The sequence below is a fragment of the Muntiacus reevesi genome, chromosome 5 (genome assembly GCF_963930625.1).
Source record: "Muntiacus reevesi chromosome 5, mMunRee1.1, whole genome shotgun sequence".
NCBI lineage: Eukaryota > Metazoa > Chordata > Mammalia > Artiodactyla > Cervidae > Muntiacus > Muntiacus reevesi.
The window spans coordinates 51949708-51966795 of record NC_089253.1 but is presented as its reverse complement, the minus strand read 5'-3'; the positions used below and the strand labels follow the sequence as shown (position 1 = coordinate 51966795).

Sequence of the window (17088 nt, the reverse complement as noted above, 5' to 3'; positions counted from 1 at the left end):
CCTACATGAACACGAGGATCAGCTCCGGGATCTCTCTAGCAATCATCTAACCCAGAGAAACTTGCCGTAGAAGAGTTAGAAAGAGTAACATGTGCTGTGCTGTGCTTAGTCAATCAATCGTGTCCTACTCTTTGTGACCCCATCGACTACAGGCCACCAGGCTCCTCTGTCCACAGGGATTCTCCAGGCAAGAATACTGGAGTGTGTTGCCATGCCCTCCTCCAGGGGATCATCCCAACCCAGGGGTCAAACCCAAGTCTCCCGCATTGCAAGCAGACTCTTTACCAACGGAGCCACCAGGGAAGCCCAGCATTTTAATCTTCCCAAGAGGGTCAATATTAATAGATACAAACATAAGCTACTGGTTCTTTCTGGATAGAAATACGAGTGATTTTAAAACATGTTCTCTTTCGTGTTTTTCTGGATATTCAAAAATATCTACAGTGAACATTCAGCAAATATCTAATGAACATTTACTAAGTGACAGGCACTGTTTTAGGTGCTGGAACACAGCAATAAGCAAGCCAGATAAAAATCTCTCTTCTGGATGGGTGGTTGTCAAAAGCTGAGGTGAGGATGAGGATGTGGGTGGGGAAGGTAATCAAAAGGTATAAACTTCCAGTTATAAATAAATAAGTCATGGGCATGTAATGTACAGCATGTCAACTAGGGTTAATGATACTGTAACTGCATATTTGAAAGTTGCTAAGAGAGTAAATCCTAAAAGTTCTCATTATAAGAAAAAAAATCTTTATGTATGGTATGTATGTTGACTTATTGTGATGATCATTTTGTGATATATACAAATATCAAATCATTGTGTTGTATACCTGAAACTAATATAATTGTTGTTCAGTCGCTCAGTCGTGTCCATCTCTTTCAGACCCCGTGGAATGCAGCACACCAGGCTTCCCTATCCTTCACCATCACCCAGAGCTTGCTCAAACTCATGTCCATTGAGTCGGTGATGCCATTCAACCATCTTGTCCTCTATCATCCGCTTCTCCTCCTGCCTTCAATCTTTCTCAGCATCAGGGTCTTTTCCAATGAGTCCGTTCTTCCCATCAGATGACCAAGTATTGGAGGTTCAGTCACAGCATCAGTCCCTCCAATGAATATTCAGGGTTGATTTCCTTTAGGATTGACTGGTTTGATCTCCTTGATGTCCAAGGGGCTCTCAAGAGTCTTCTCCAACATCACTGTTCAAAAAGCATCAATTCTTCAGCACTCAGCCTTCTTTATGGTCCAACTTTCACATCTGTCCATGACTACCAGAAAAACCATAGCTTTAACTGTATGGACCTTTGTCAGCCAAGTAATGTCTCTGCTTTTTATATGCTGTGTAGGTTTGTCATAGCTTTCCTTCCAAGGATCAAGCATCTTTTAGTTTCATGGCTGCCGTCACCATCTGCAGTGATTTTGGAGCCCAAGAAAATCAAGTGTGTCACTGTTTCCATTGTTTCCCCATCTACTTTCCATGGAGTGATAGGACCGGATGCCATGATCTTAGTTTTCTGAATGTTGAGTTTTAAACCACCTTTTTCACTCTCCTCTTTCATTTTCATCAAGAGGCTCTTAAGTTCCTCTTTGATTTCTGTCATAAGGGTGGTGTCATCTTCATATCTGCAGTCGTTGATATTTCTCCCAGCAAACTTGATTCCAGCTTGTGCTTCACCCAGCCTGGTATTTCTCATGATGTACTCTGCATAGTTAAATAAGCAGGGTGATAATATACAGCCTTGACATACTCCTTTCCCAATTTTGAACCAGTCTGTTGTTCCATGTCCAGTTTTAACTGTTGTTTCTTGACCTGCATACAGTTTTCTCAGGAGGCAGATAAGGTTGTCTGGTATTCCCATCTCTTTAAGAATTTTCCACAGTTTGTTTGTCATCCACAGTCAAAAGCTTTAGTGTAGTCAATGAAGCAGAAGTAGACGTTTTTTCTGGAATTCTCTTGTTTTTTCTATGATCCAGTGGATGCTGGCAATTTGATCTCTGGTTTCTCTGCCTTTTCAACAGCTTGAACATCTGGAAGTTTTCAGTTCACATACCGTGAAACTAATATAATGTTGTAAGTCAATTATACCTTAATAAAAACCAGAATCTTGGTCCTGATATCAGTATCTTCGGGCCTTTCCTCTTGGGCTGCTCAGATTCCTTGAAGAAGACACTGCATGTTTCCTCTCTGAAGAATAAACATAACCAGAGATCCAGGAATTAAATGGAGGAGGAGAGTTGGGAATTTTCACACCCAGTATCCATTAGTTCATTTAATCTCCCTTTTTATACAGAGATCTCTGAATCTGCTCTCTCTGGAGAATAAGTACTTCAGTCTTCTGAGGAATGGGGTCAGAGAGATAGTTGAAGAAAGGGAAGGTGACTTGGAGATCTGACTGCTCTTAAACAGCTTCCAGACTCCTTTTTAAAATCCCTGCCCAGGATACAACCTATACATGGCAGCCCTACTGTCCTATACCCCCACAGTAGCTAGTGGAGGTTGGGGGACCTACTGTTACCAACTCCTGAGACTTGAGGTATTCTGCAGTACAGATCAGGTTGGGTCTCAGGTTTTCCCACTTTGGGTTTCAGGTTCAGGTTTTCCCAGGCTTGTAACTGTGTTAACACTTGTCCATTTGCTTTTCAGCTTCTACTTTGTTTTCTGGTTTTGATGCTGGATCCTCTCATTATTGCAGGCTTATGATTTGAAAAAATTCCATTACTATCATTTTAGTTGTGTTCTAGGAGGGAACAAAAGTAGATCTGTGTATTTATTTTCATTAAGTGTTTAACACTTATAACTTTCAGGAAACACTGTCCTATACTAACATAAATCCTCTCTTGTTATCATTCAACCGTTATTCTCTCCTACTTGTCCCTAGATATTTGAAAAAAAATTTTTTTTTACTTTTAGATGATTGTAATTTAGAAAGAGTTCACTGTCATTCACATCCTTTAAAGTTTTAAATAGCAGTAAACAGAGCTTCCCCTGGTGGCTCAGTGGTAAAGAATCTGCCTGTCAACGCGGAGACACAGGTTCAATCCCTGATTACAGATGATCCTACATGCCATGGAGCAACTAAGTCAGTGCATCACAACTGTTGAGCTTGTGCTCTGGAGCCCAGGAGCTGCGACCACTGAGACCATGTGCTGGAACTGCGGAAAGCCACAACGCCCTAGAGCCTGTGCTCTGCACTAACAGAAACCACCGCAACGAGAAGCCCGCACACCACAACTAGAGAGCAGCCCCCTCGCTGCAACTAGAGAAAAGCCTGCGAAGCAAAGAAGACCCAGCGCTGCCAAAAATAAATAAATAAATAGCAGGAAACAACTGACCACTTTCCCCAGCAGATCGAAAATGGAGATGAGACATATAGATATTAAAAATTATGTATCTAAAAGATTAGTTACTGCTGCATTGTTCATAATATCAAAAGACTACACAAAGCCTAAAGGTTCATTGACAGAGGACTTGTTAAATAAAACACCCTAATGTTTATCTTTTTTTTTTTTTCAATATTGGTTATATTCTCTGTGCTGTACAAAATATTCTTGTCATTTATTTTTCTTAAGATTTATTTTTGACCGTGCTAGGTTATCACTGCTGCTCACGGGCTTTCTCTGGTTGCAGTGTGCGGACTTACTCTAATAGCCCCTCTGTTGCACAGCACAGGATCTAGGGTGTGTGGCCCTCAGTAGTTGTGCCTGTGGGCGCAACTGTCCCGAGGCACGTGAGATCTTCCCAGACCATGGGTTGAACTGTTGTCTCTTGCATTGCAAGGAGGATTCTTAACCACTGGACCATCAGGGAAGCCCAAGGTAGATCTATTTTTTTTTTTCCCAAGGTAGATCTTTATGTTCTGGTGTGGCAAAGTCTACACGGGCAGAATAGAGTAAGTATGTGAAAGTGAAAGTGCTAGTTGCTCTTTGAAACCCCAAGGACTGTAGCCCACCAGGCTCTGCTGTCCATGGAATTATCCAGGCAAGAATACTGGAGTAGGTAGTCAATCCCTTCTCTAGGGGATCTTCCCAACCCAGGGATCAAACCTGGGTCTTCTGCATTGCGGGCAGATTCTTTACCATCTGAACCACCAGGGAAGTCCAGAGAGTAAGTATAGTATGCTATAGTTGGAGTTTTAAAAATATATTTATATAGTATCTACATTTGCAACAGTAGTTACCTCTTGGGAGAGGAACTAAGTGACTGGAGACAGGCAGTAGAAGGAAGACTTCGTTTTCCCTTCCTTACCTTTTGCACTATTTGAATTTTACACCACAGTCCTACACTACTTATTTTAGAAATAAATAAAGAACTAGTGAATAGTTTTTAAAGGGATATGCTCTATGACCTTTACCTGACAGAATGCCCCTCCTTGATTACTTCTATCTAGCCACGTTTCATTCTTTCTTCAAGATGTTAATTCCCAATTCCCTTTTTGGACAATTCCAGCTCAACTACTCTCTCATAGCATCTCCTTTGCTAGAAATTATTGTATATGGCAAATCACCACACATTGCTTTGTTACAGCACTTCTTTTAAGTAGTATCAGCCATTTTATATTAAACTTTTCATTTTGTATTTTCATTTCTGTTTCACTGAGCCTTTTAGGGATTGCATGGGGATCTTCAAAGATAAAGAATGGCCAGTGGAGAATACGTGAGCAAGTAAAAGGGAGGGAGAACATGAGAAGGAATGAGAATATACTTCTTGGGGGCAGACTTCACATGCATTTACCAAGTAGAGGTTCATGTGAAGCAGTGATCCCTTTTCATACAATGCTAAGAGGCCCTGATTGAAAAGTAAAAGTCGCTTAGTTGTGTTGACTCTTTACGGCCCCATGAACTAAACAGTCCATGGATTGGGTAGTCTATTTCTTCTCCAGGGGACTTTCCTGACCCAGGAATCAAACCAGGGTCTCCTGCATTGCAGGCAGATTCTTTACTAACTGAGCTATTAGGGAAGCCCAAAAACTCCTGATTAGGTAAAGTCTTTCCATTTCATATGGAATTCATCCAATTATCACAACATCACTTAGTTACAAGTGCTAAGAGCACTTATACAAGGAATGAGAGGTTGGGAGACAAAAGCTAACATTTTTGAAGCAAAATTCACAAAATTTTAGAGGGCATAAATATCAACTAGCCCAAACTCTTACTTCATTGATTTCAAGGTAAGGCATTGGGGAAGTTCAGACTCAGTCTCAAGTCACCTCTTAAATTTAGTTGAGGACCTACAATATCCAGCCTGTCCGAAAAGATATCTGGCCTGAATAGAATATTGGGGCTTTACACAGCAAGAAAGATAGGAGGGCTCTGTGTCTGGAGAAGAGGAGAAAGAAAGCAGGAAAAGAAAAAGAGGTGGCTGTCAAGTTTTGTGTTCTTCCTAATTGTGTCCTGAGCTCCCTGACAGTCTGTGTCATTAGAAGTCTTCCATATTAGCAGAGGGCAAGTTGATAATCAGAACTGGGTCCATATTAGCAGAAGCCAAGTTAAGATAATCAAAACTGGGTTGGAAAGCTACTAACCTCAACTTTCCCTTACCCAGCTCCATCTCTCTACTTCAAGAGACCAAGTGAACAGCTTATGGCTCTTTAACAACCCAAACACACACACACCACCCCCCCCCCCGCCCCCAACTTTCTAAAACCCGGAAAAGTCAAAAGGAGAATGCAATGCAAATATAGGAGTTTCCCTATTTCCATGAAATTTTCAGTCCGTTCCCCAGTATCTACTGTATCGGAAAGCAAGAGCCATTTAGGGTAGCCATGGATATAGTACTAGCCTCAGTCTTGCTTTCCTTTCCTTTGCTATTAAAATCTTTCGCTCTGATTTCAGTAAGCCACTCCCCTTCTGCAGGAGTCCCGGTTCTGCAGAAGCTGTCTCACTCTAGAGACACTTTTGTAGGAAGGAGGAACATGCTTTTAAACCAGGGAGAGCGTGAGAACTCTGGGTGAGACTTGGGGAGAGTTATACCGGGTGTGTGCGAGTGTGTGTGTGTGCAGGGGTGTGTGTGTCTGGGGGGCGGGGCGGGGGGGGGGGCGTTGGTCGCCTCTAGAGTCTCCAGCTTTCGGAGCTCGGCCCTGGCGCAGACTACAAGTCCCAGAAGCCCCCGTAGTGACCCGGTGAGCAGCTGATCCTTCCCCTCACTCTTCCAAACAGTTGAGATAAAGGTTCCGTTCAGGGCGCGCTGCGGGTTGGTTTGTTTTGAACGGCGGTGACGGAGGCTGGGAGCCCGGCCGACTGCAGGCGGGGGCGTCAGGAGGCGGATTCCTGCCGTCTTAAGCACGGGGGCGCTGGAGGAGGGGGGCCGGGCCTGAGGGCCGGGGACCGAGTGGCGGAGACAGAGCAGGCTGAGGCGATGGAGGGCGACGGGGTGCCGTGGGGCAGCGAGCCGGAGTCTGGTCCCGGCCCGGGAGGCGGCGGAGGGATCCGCGAGCTGTGCCGGGGCTTTGGTCGCTACCGCCGCTACCTGGGGCGGCTGCGGCAGAACCTGCGCGACACGCAGAAGTTCTTCCGCGACCTCAGGGGCTCGCAGCCCCGCGACTGTCCCTCCTACCCTGCGGAGGGTGGCGAGGCCGGGCGCGGCCCTGCCGGCGACGTCGCCGCTACCGGGCTGCCGGCGGGTAAGGAGAGCAAGCGGTAACGGAGACCGGGCCGGAGAGGCGAGCCGGGGGGCGGGCCGCGCCCCTGCCCCAGAGAAACAGGCCCGGGAAGAGGCGGCAAGTGGGAGGAGGGCGGCGTGGCGGGGCCGGGGGCCGGCCGACTGGCTGGCTGGCTCTCTGAGGTGCCGTGGGAGGGCGCCTCGGGTGGGGGAGGGGGCGCCGGGGGCCGGCCGGCGGGGCCGGGGGCTAGGGGCGCACGAGCCGGGGGTTTCGGGAGCGGGCTCGGAGGGACCGGCCGGCGGGGGAGGGAGCCGGAGCCCCCCGTTTGGAAGCGGCAGAGGTGGCGCCTAGGAAAGTTACTCTGGGTTCGGAGGTGAGCAGCTCTGCTTAGAGTCACAGTTCAGGGATGGTGGAGTGGCGGGGGGCGGGGTGGGTGCAGGATGGGCGGTAGGCAGGGACCCTCAGGAGACCAGGGGGCTGTAGTGGAGGTTGTGTGTGTGTGCGCGCGTGCTTGATTTTGTATGTGAAATATACGTCAATCATGAGGGAACTCTGAAGAAGTAAGGAATGTAACTCTAAATGGGGCTGGAATCGCTAAAGGAAAGGGTATCTTATATCTGCCACGGTATTGCCAGAGATGGCGGCTTGCGCTTATGATAAAGTTAGAGAGGGGAAGGATCTCTCTCTCTCTCTTTCTTTTTTTTTTTTATCTTGAAATTTGACTTTTTTGTCTTGAAACTTGACTTGATTCTCTCTGGCATATATTAGAGACCTTAAAGCACTTAAAATCGTGCAGCGTCTTTGATCTTGCCTAATTTCTTGCTTCCTCTTAAACTGCTGTTGGTGGGAACAGGAGGGTTTGTTAACCACTTGGTCTAATTAGGAAATAACCGGTTGGATGGGAGAAAGGACTGGCGTCCCATGTAGTTAGATACCTTGGGATAACACAACAAAGAGTCAGTGGATTTCATTCAGTGATTCTCCAACGTGATTTTTCAATCACGTTTTCAATCTCCAACAGTGATTTTAGTGTCCTAAAACTAAAGTAAAAAATATCTATCCCACAGATTGATTGAGTAGGTCTAGTGGGTGGGTCCTAAGAATCTAAATGCAAGCCATCCCGAAGGGATTCTGATGCAGGTGGGCCACAAACACACTTTCAGAAACAGTAATTTAGAGGCTGACGGCAAATTTGAACATGAGGCGTAGAATGCATTGAATTCTTAAACTCTTCAGAGTTCCTGTGTCAGGCCCTATATTTCCAAAGTTGCATGTTTAATATCCTAAATTTGTCTGAAACTCCAAAAATGGTGATAAAAATAAGATTCTGATTGATGATATTTCACTTACTTGGCCTGGATGTAAATAAAAGAGCTTTTATTTATCTCCTAGGATACGTGGGAGGAGAGGGATGACTAGCTCTTCTGAAGTTGTGGTTTTGACATCTGCCCAGAGATTTGCTGTTGTAGAATGGACCCATAGAGGGGATTGATTTCTGTGAAGCTATGAGAAAACTGATTGTGTGAGAAGGGCGGATGTTTTCAGAGATGAGCCCCAGAATGTGTACTTTCACCCTCTTCCTCAGCAGTGCTTCCCAGCAGCTTTCCCTGCTCAGGTTTTCTTCTATCTTATCTTAAAAAGCCCTCTATTGCTGTAATTTTACAGCAGCTGTATATTTTAGAATTACTATTAAAGAAAAAGTAGATTGACCTCAGAGAGATGGAGGTTTTCAAGGCACATTGGTTGACTCTTGTTTTTATTCTTTAAACGCCAACTTAAGAAATGAAAATGCACCTTTGTATTTTGCCTCATTGGCTTTTCTAGTTGACTGCATCATGAACTCATCTTTGCGTGTTTAACTCTCTACACCCTCTGGAGTCTGTTCATCCAAAGTAAAAAGTAGGGGAGGGTACAGATGACAGGACTAGGAGCCTTTTGATTTTGTTCCATAAAGTGCTTCCATTAGTTTAGAGTGGAGAGTTGGAGGTGAAAAGGAGAAATTAGAGAGGTGGCACCTACTATGTATATTTTGGGGATCTGATTTTCCCAGGTGTTTAAGTGATTGTGTTAGAAAGTAGAAACCACTCCTTAAACAACAACTAATTCTTGTTCTCTCCCTTTACACACCATCTCTTTACAAGGTCAAGTTCGTTCAAAAATTCTCAACTTTCTAATGTGAATATTGGTTTCTGATTAATAGGAACTTGAAATGTTAAGGAAAGGAACACTCCTAGCTTAACCTCATAAACCTCCTGAAGGTTTTAATCATTGTTTCAGAATGAAAGTGTCTTCTTGGTTGGAATGTAGTATGGTATTTGAGCAATTGAAGATCAAAGACTAACTAAATTTTTATTATTTCACTTTTAACCACAGAAGAGCTGGGGAGAACCCCCTAAATAATGCTTCCTTCTTAATTTTAACAGTTTTTTTACTTCACTGGGGGCAGTGTAAAGAGCATATAATATACATGTACTTGATGTTTTAGAAGTTAAAAAGTAGGTGGAATAAAACTCTGAAATGAGAGTTGCTTAGCCTGTACAGGAAAAACTGAATTATAAATTGCTTTGATTCAGTTCCTCCTTTAAAAAAAAAAAAAGCTTTAGTTTTTATTTATTTATTTTTGACCGTGCTGGGTCTTCATTGTGATGCCCAGACTTCTCATTGTGGCGGCTTCTTGTGTGGTGGGGCACTCGGGCTTCAGTGGTTGCTGCACATGAGCTCAGTGGTGATGCACGGGCTTAGTTGTCCCATGGCATGTGGATTCTTTCCGGACCAGGAATCGAACTCTAGCATTGGCACGTGGGTTCTTAACCACTGGACCAACAGGGAAGTCCCAGTTCCTCTTTTTCTTCCCAAATCATTGGCATTCTTTTCACTTAACTATGGGGGCTGAGAGCCTGTCTTGATTTACCTCTGTCACAGGGGTTCAAAGATGGATAAAGGCGTTGAGCACTTCTGGAGATAGGCAGAGTGGAGTATTGCAAAGTAGCAGAGGGAGAAGTATTTTTCTTGTTTTCTGGTCCAGTAAGAGTTCCAAGCTGTTGCAGTGTATCATACACCTCTCGATTTTAAGAAGTTGGAATTACTTGAATATGTTCAGTTGGATGACTCTAGTCCTTTCCTCCTGTTTCTGGTCCTTACTGAGTGACCTTACTGTGATTTGACACCGTTTTCCTCATCTGAATATGGGGATTATAATAATAGTAGTTGCCTCTGGGTTTGTTGGGAGTTAATGTATGTGTTTAGTACAGTGCCTGGTAAGGTGCTGTGTAAGTTTTAGCTATTAAAGATGGGCGCGATACAGGAGAGAAATGGCATGGACCTAACAGAAGCAGAAGATATTAAGAAGAGGTGGCAAGAATACACAGAAGAACTATACAAAAAAGATTTTCATGACCCAGATAACCACGATGGTGTGATCACTCACCTAGAGCCAGACATCCCAGAATGTGAAGTCAAGTGGGCCTTAGAAAGCATCACTACGAACAAAGCTAGTGGAGGTGATGGAATTCCAGTTGAGCTCTTTCAAATCGTAAAAGATGATGCTATGAAAGTGCTGCACTCAATATGCCAGCAAATTTGGAAAACTCGGCATTGGCCACAGAACTGGAAAAGGTCAGTTTTTATTCCAATCCCAAAGAAAGGCAATGCCAAAGAATGTTCAAACTACCACACAATTGCACTCATCTCACATGCTAGTGAAGTAATGCTCAAAATTCTCCAAGCCAGGCTTCAGCAGTACGTGAACCAAGAACTTCCAGATGTTCAAGCTGGATTTAGAAAAGATAGAGGAACCAGAAATCAAATTGCCAACATCTGTTGGATCATTGAGAAAGCAAGAGAGTTCCAGAAAACCATCTGCTTCTGCTTTATTGACTACGCCAAAGCCTTTGACCTTGAGAATCACAACAAACTGTGGAAAATTCTTAAAGAGATGGGAATACCAGACCACCTTACCTGCCTCCTGAGAAATCTGTATGCAAGTCAAGAAGCAACAGTTAGAAACAGATGTGGAACAATAGACTGGTTTCAGATCGGGAAAGGAGTATGTCAAGGCTGTATATTTTCACCCTCCTTATTTAACTTCTATGCAGAGGACATCATTTGAAATGCTGGGCTAGATGAAGCACAAACTGGAATCAAGATTGCCAGGAGGAATATCAGTAACCTCAGATATGCACCACCCTTATGGCAGAAAGTGAAGAGGAACTAAAGAGCCTCTTGATGAAAGTGAAAGAGGAGAGTGAAAAAGTTGGCTTAAAGCTCAACATTCAGAAAACTAAGATCATAGCATCCAGTCCCATCATTCCATGGAAAATAAATGGGGAAACAATGGAAACAGTTACAGACTTTATTTTTGGGGGCTCCAAAATCACTGCAGATGGTGACTGCAGCCATGAAACTAAAAGACACTTACTCCTTGAAAGAAAAGCTATGACCAACCTAGACAGCATATTAAAAAGCAGAGACATTACTTTGCCGACAAAGGTTGTCTAGTCAAAGCTGTGTTTTTTCTAGTAGTCATGTACAGATGTGAAAGTTGGATCATAAAGAAGGCTTAGCACCAAAGAATCGGTGCTTTTTGAACAGTGGTGTTGGAGAAGACTCTTGAGAGTCCCTTGGACTGCAAGGAGATCCAATCAGTCCGTCCTAAAGGAAATCAGTCCTGAATATTCATTGAAAGGACTGATGCTGAAGCTGAAAACTCCAGTACTTGGCCACCTGATGCAAAGAACTGACTCATTGGAAAAGACCGTGATGCTGGGGGAAATTGAAGGCAGGAGGAGAAGGGGACGATAGGACGAGATGGTTGGATGGCATCAGTGACTCAATGGACATGAGTTTGGGCAAGCTCCGGGAGTTGGTGCTGGACAGGGAAGCCTGGCATGCTGCAGTCCATGGGGTCACAAAGAGTCAGACATGACTGAGCAACTGAAGTGAACTGATTATTAGTCAATAAACATTTAAGTATCTGGTATGGGGGGGTAAAGAGTCAAATAAAAACATTGGCCTTGGATTAGTGGGGATCAGTGTTTCCATTCTATATTTTTCTCTTAAGAAAGATAAAAATTATAGTTATCAATACTGTACACCTGTATGTTTATGTTGAATGAGAACAAAAAGGACTAAGAAAATCTGAACTTGTCCCTCTAGAAAGGTATAATCTTATCTCAACCATATACATGTGCATATACATTTCTACATATAAAGTAGAAAAATAGCAGAAAGCAAAAGTTAGATTATAAGCCTTTTAAGTAAGTTACAATTCTTAGGCTGTTACAGCCTTTTGCCTTTAGTTCGTGAACAGCTTTGTTTCTCCAGCATCCTTCACCCTCCTTTGGTCACATCTGGTGTAAACTGGCTGCCAGAATTAAAAGAGAAGAAAAATGTGGTGTACCTATTGATTTAAGAAAAGCTTTTCTTAAGAAACAAAGTTGTTGTAGTAATTTGCATTGATCTATTTGGAAGAGCTGCCACAGCATTTCAGCATAAGCTTAGGAGAGATGGTGCTGTAAATGTGATTTTTAGTTATATTGCTTTTATTACCTTAAATGAACAAAACCCCATTTCCCCAAATATATCTAAAACTTTCACTTTCTTTGTTTTCCTCTGGCATGGAGGCAGTATATGGTAGTCAAAAGTTTCAACCACTGTTGTTATTTGGTTTAACAAATGGGGAAAAAAAAAAAAGAGTAGTCAATTGGGACTTCCCTGGTGGTCCAGTGGTTGGACTTCCTCTATTTCAATGCAGGGGGTAGGGGTTAGATCCCTGGTTGGGAACTAAGATCCCATATGCCATGTGGTAGCACCAAAAAAAAAAAAAAAGGTAGTCAAAAGCAAGCACAGGCATTTGAATCAGATCTGAGTTCCTCTTCTAGTTCAGCCTTTTATTAACTGTGGGACTTAGGGCAAATTACTTAACCTATTATGGGCTTCCCTAGTGGCTCAGATGGTAAAGAATCTGCCTGAAATGTGGGAGACCTGGGTTCCTGGATCGGGAAGATCCCCTGGAGGAAAAAAATGGCAACCCACTCCAGTATCTTTGCCTGGAGAATCCCCATGGACAGGGGAGCCTGGTGGGCTACAGTCCATGGGGTCGCAAAGAGTGGGACATGACCGAGTGACTAAGCATAGCACTTAACCTGTTGGAGTCTTGGTTTCTTCATATGTCAGATGGGAGTAATACAGAATGCCACATCTATTTGAAATGTCCAGAACAAGCAAATTTGTAAAGACAGAAAGTAGACTAATGATTTTGCCAGAGGATGAGGAGTAACTGCTAATAGGTATGGGATTTCTTCCTAGGGAATAAAAATGTTTTGGAATTAGATAATGGTCAGGATTGTACAAGTTTGTGAATGTGCTGGAGACCACTAAATTGTATGGTTTAACAGAGTGAATTTTATGGTATGTAAATTTTATCTAAGTAAATAGAATGGGAATGATAATGTCTGCCTCACAAAGTTGTGACCTTTAGAGATCATATGAAGCACATAGCACAGGCATATAGTTAGTACTAAACACATGTGATGTTTGAGTATGTGTATGTGTGTGTGTGTATGTACGTACTTGGTGAACATTAGATTAGGAGGTTGACACATGGGGATTGGGGGAAGAATAAGAGGAACAGAAGGATGGAATGAGGGACAGAACAGTTTTGAGCTGAAGCCAGATTTAGGCCCAGGTCTCTAAGCTCCTAGTTCAGTTCTGCAGATCTTCCCTTGTTCTTTCCTGATCTGCCCATGAGACTGTAAAATGCACCCTTGCATTGGAGAGATCTTGTTACAAGTGAGTCATAACCCAGACTCTGCAGTTTGCCACGGAACGGTGTTTTACTTCAGTGGGAGATTTTATCTGATTGAGTGAGTATAGTGTGACACTACCTACTCAAGCCTCTTATTCCAGTTTCCAGTCCCTTCCTTTCCCCTTCCTAATCTTCCTTTGCTAGGATAATCTATTTTCCATGGAATGGGGGTAGCCCACCACTAAAAAAGCTTGGATAATTCTGCCTGCTCTTGAAAGAAAAGACATTATTACCTTTAAGATGGTTATCATGAAAAAAAAAAAAAACACAGAGGAAAAAAAAAAGATGATTATCATTTGCAACATGCTTAGTTTAGTCTTAAAAGTCATTTCTGATTTCAGTATGGTTAGTTCTTCAACCTTGTGAGTAGCATTTAAAGAAAGCATGGATTTAAATAAAACTCAGTTCTGGTCTTTAAATTTTGTTTTGCTCTGTCCACTTTCCAGCATCAGCATTTATTTTTCCATGCCTTTCTGTCTCACTAGGTTAAGGCAACAAAGAATCTTCCCACAACAAATGCACTTCTCAAGAGCAATCTTTTGAAAATAAAGCCTCAAAAAATATGTTATTGAAGTAAATTTCACCTTAAACCTATTGCTCAGTTCCTGTAGGCTTTAGACTTATAGTTCATGCTTGTATTTATTTATTTGTATGATAATTATTAATATATTTGTCTTATCTCACCTGCTAGACCATGAATTCTTAATGGTAAAGATGTGTTTTATTCATCTTTGTATCCTTGCAATGCCTACCTTAGTACATAACAGACAAATCAGTGTCTGTGAAATCGTTTCCATGTCTGGTTGATTATTGGAATGATGTGTTTTTCCACTTCAGGACATTTTTCCCCCATGAAGCATACACTATTTTGTATATTTGCCCACATTTTCCTGTCTGGGTCCCTAAAAAAGAGCAATAATAAGCATTTGATAGATGACTAATTAGGCTAGAGCTGCCAGTATCCCAAAGAATGAGTTTTGTGTCGCAAATAATTAGTTGCATGCAATATCAGAGCTTCACCATGATATAGGAAATAAGTCCTTAATATTCATTCACTCAACAAATCTTTATTAATACCTAACTCTATACTGGGTTCAGGACACTCAATAGTGAAGCACTGTCCAATTAATTGATGTTTTTAAGTTGAGGTTATGAAAGAAAGAAGGGTTAGCGTTTCATTGTTTACCCTCTGAAGAATTTCTTACACATTGGGGTTTCTCGCTTAACCATCAGTCTTTGAGGGCATAAGGATAAGGCATATGAGAAATTCTAAGATTAAATGGTATTGACAAAAACAGGAGTTGAGATGCTTCACTAACTTTCTGACAGTACAGGAGAATTAGCCCCAGTCTATCTTTGATGGAATAACTATAATTGTCTTGTTTGCATGGTTCAAAAGAAGAATGCATTCATGAAGATTGTGGTTAGAGTGTCTTTCATCTTCATCAGAGCTTACCCACAGGGGAGCCAATGTGAAGAGTGTGAGTTGTGTGGGTGGATGTGGTTTCTTCTCTAACAGTTTTAAGATCTGAGGTGAACTTGCTGTTTACTTCTTGTAGGAAAATAGTTCACCTCCAGGGATGGTCCAGGGAATTTGAAACGTGTCATTCATATTAATAACAAGAGTGTAGAGTCCTTGTGAAAGATACAGCTTTTCTTTCATGACTCTCAGATGTCTGGAGTCTCCTGTAGGATTTTTGGTCTAAGCGTAGGCCACCCCATGCTTGAAAATTGACTGCATTCTTTGCCAAGTGGGGAGTCTGGTAATCTTGGGGTTCCTGGAACTTGATACTTTAACAGAACAGATGTAGCAGTGACTGAGATATGTGCTCTCTTGCTTAAATCAGCCTCTCTGAGAAAGTCTTCTCCTAATATTCCTCCAAAAGATTGAAGGCAGGAGGAAGAGGGGACGACAGAGGATGAGATGTTTGGATGTCATCACCAACTTGATGGACATGAGTTTGAGAAAACTCTGGGAGTTGGTGATGGACAAGGAAGCCTGGCGTGCTGTAGTCCATGGGGTCACAAAGAGTTGGACACGACTGAGCGACTGGACTGCACTGAATATTCCTCCAAAGGCCAAATGAAAACTCTATGAAGGAAAGTTGGTCAGAGCATGGGGGCTCTGAATTCCCTGTGGGCCCCTGGTTGAATTGCATATCACGTGCGGTACCTTCTTCTGTGGTGTTTAGTAGGCAGTGTGAGTGGTTTGGATGTATCCCCAGCCTGGGGTGCCATGTGGCTGTGGGAACCTTTTGACCACAAGTCTTTGAAGTTGGGCTTTATAATGTGTTTCTGTTCTCTGGGGTGGTGGTCTCTGGGCAGGAAGATGGGAAGTAGAGCTTGAGGGATTGTTTTGCTTTTCACTTGTTTTATATAAGGCATCAAAACTATCCCAAAGAATAATGAAGCTTATGTATTCATAAAAGCCTTTGATTGTTTAAAAAAAAAAACCTCTTAAAAAATGCTTTTATCACTTTTATTTTACTCAGATATAAAAAAAGGTCTAATTTTAGCTTCATCAGATTAAAACTTGAGTGTGTTATTTATGCCAGACAGTTTTTACGCTTTCTGGGTCATATAATGGAAGAGAATTACATTTCCCAGGATTGTTTTGGTGAAGCCAAATTTTCCAAACTAGAGAGACTTAAGTAAGGCCAAATCATAAAAGCAACTAGGTAATGAGACTAATTTGAGTAAAAGCTCTGTGTTTATTCAAATCAGAGGGAGAGTAACTAAACCAATATGGAGTTTACTTTTTAGGAATATTCTATATGATATACTCTACCCATAACTTTTAATGGGGGCTTCCCTTGTGACTCAAGATGGTAAAGAATTTGTCTGCAATGCAGGAGACCTGAGTTTGATTCCTGGGTTGGGGAGATCTTCTGAAAGAGAATGGCTACCCTCTGCAGTATTCTTGCCTGGAGAATTCCATGAACAGAGGAGCCTGGTGGACTACAGTCCATGGGGTCGCAAAGAGTCAGAAATGACTGAAGGACTAACACATAAGTAACTTTTAATGTTATGGAGATAAGTAGGGGCAAGGAAGGCAGGAAGAACATGGGGGAAAAAGCTAGTAGGAGAGAAGTCATTCTTTTGGCATGTAAGAACCCCCGGGGAAGACCTGTTTCAGTTTCTCCTGATGGAAGAGTCGGGCTTCTCTGCTGCCTCTTACTCCATGAAGAGAAGTGCAGAAATTCTGCTACTGCAGCTTGGAAACATAGTTTGTTGGCATATGATACTGAGGAGGCCTGAGCTGCAGTGGAGGTGTGTTCCCTACTGCTGAGTAATCAGAAGGCCACTGCAGGCAGTGCAAGCTCGAGCTGCTTCTGGAGGCTTATTGTTCAGTGAACTGGGTGGTTTTAGGTTACTTTGATCAAAATGGGCTTCCCTGGTAGCTCAGACGGTAGAGCGTCCGCCTGCAATGTGGGAGACCTGGGTTCAATCCCCAGGTCGGGAAACTCCCCTGGAGAAGGAAATGGCAACCCACTCTAGTACTCTTGCCTGGAAAATTCCATGGATGGAGGAGCCTGGTAGGCTACAGTTCATGGAGTCGCAAAGAGTCGGACACTACTGAGCAACTTCAGTGGTTCATCAGACTATCCTGTCCTGGAGAGGGTATTTTGTCTACCCCTGCTTAGTCTTAAAGACTTGGGTTCTAAATCTGATCCTGAACTACTG

The 17088-nt window shown here is 42.8% G+C and overlaps 1 protein-coding gene and 1 non-coding gene across 4 annotated transcripts in view; both read left to right on the top strand.

The window, feature by feature from the left end:
- Nucleotides 1-6261: 6261 nt before the first annotated feature.
- DSTYK (dual serine/threonine and tyrosine protein kinase) overlaps nucleotides 6262-17088 on the top strand; it is a 50663-nt gene continuing 39836 nt past the window's right edge. For 2 of the 3 annotated variants that reach the window (XM_065938239.1, XM_065938237.1), the window contains exon 1: nucleotides 6262-6620. In XM_065938239.1, the coding sequence (XP_065794311.1) occupies nucleotides 6356-6620 (265 nt within the window). In that variant the 5' untranslated portion in view covers nucleotides 6262-6355. The remainder of the gene's footprint in view (nucleotides 6621-17088) is intronic. The other variant, XM_065938241.1, reaches the window with a different exon arrangement.
- TRNAC-GCA (transfer RNA cysteine (anticodon GCA)) lies at nucleotides 16796-16867 on the top strand. The gene has a single exon. It is a non-coding gene; the product is annotated as a tRNA-Cys (tRNA).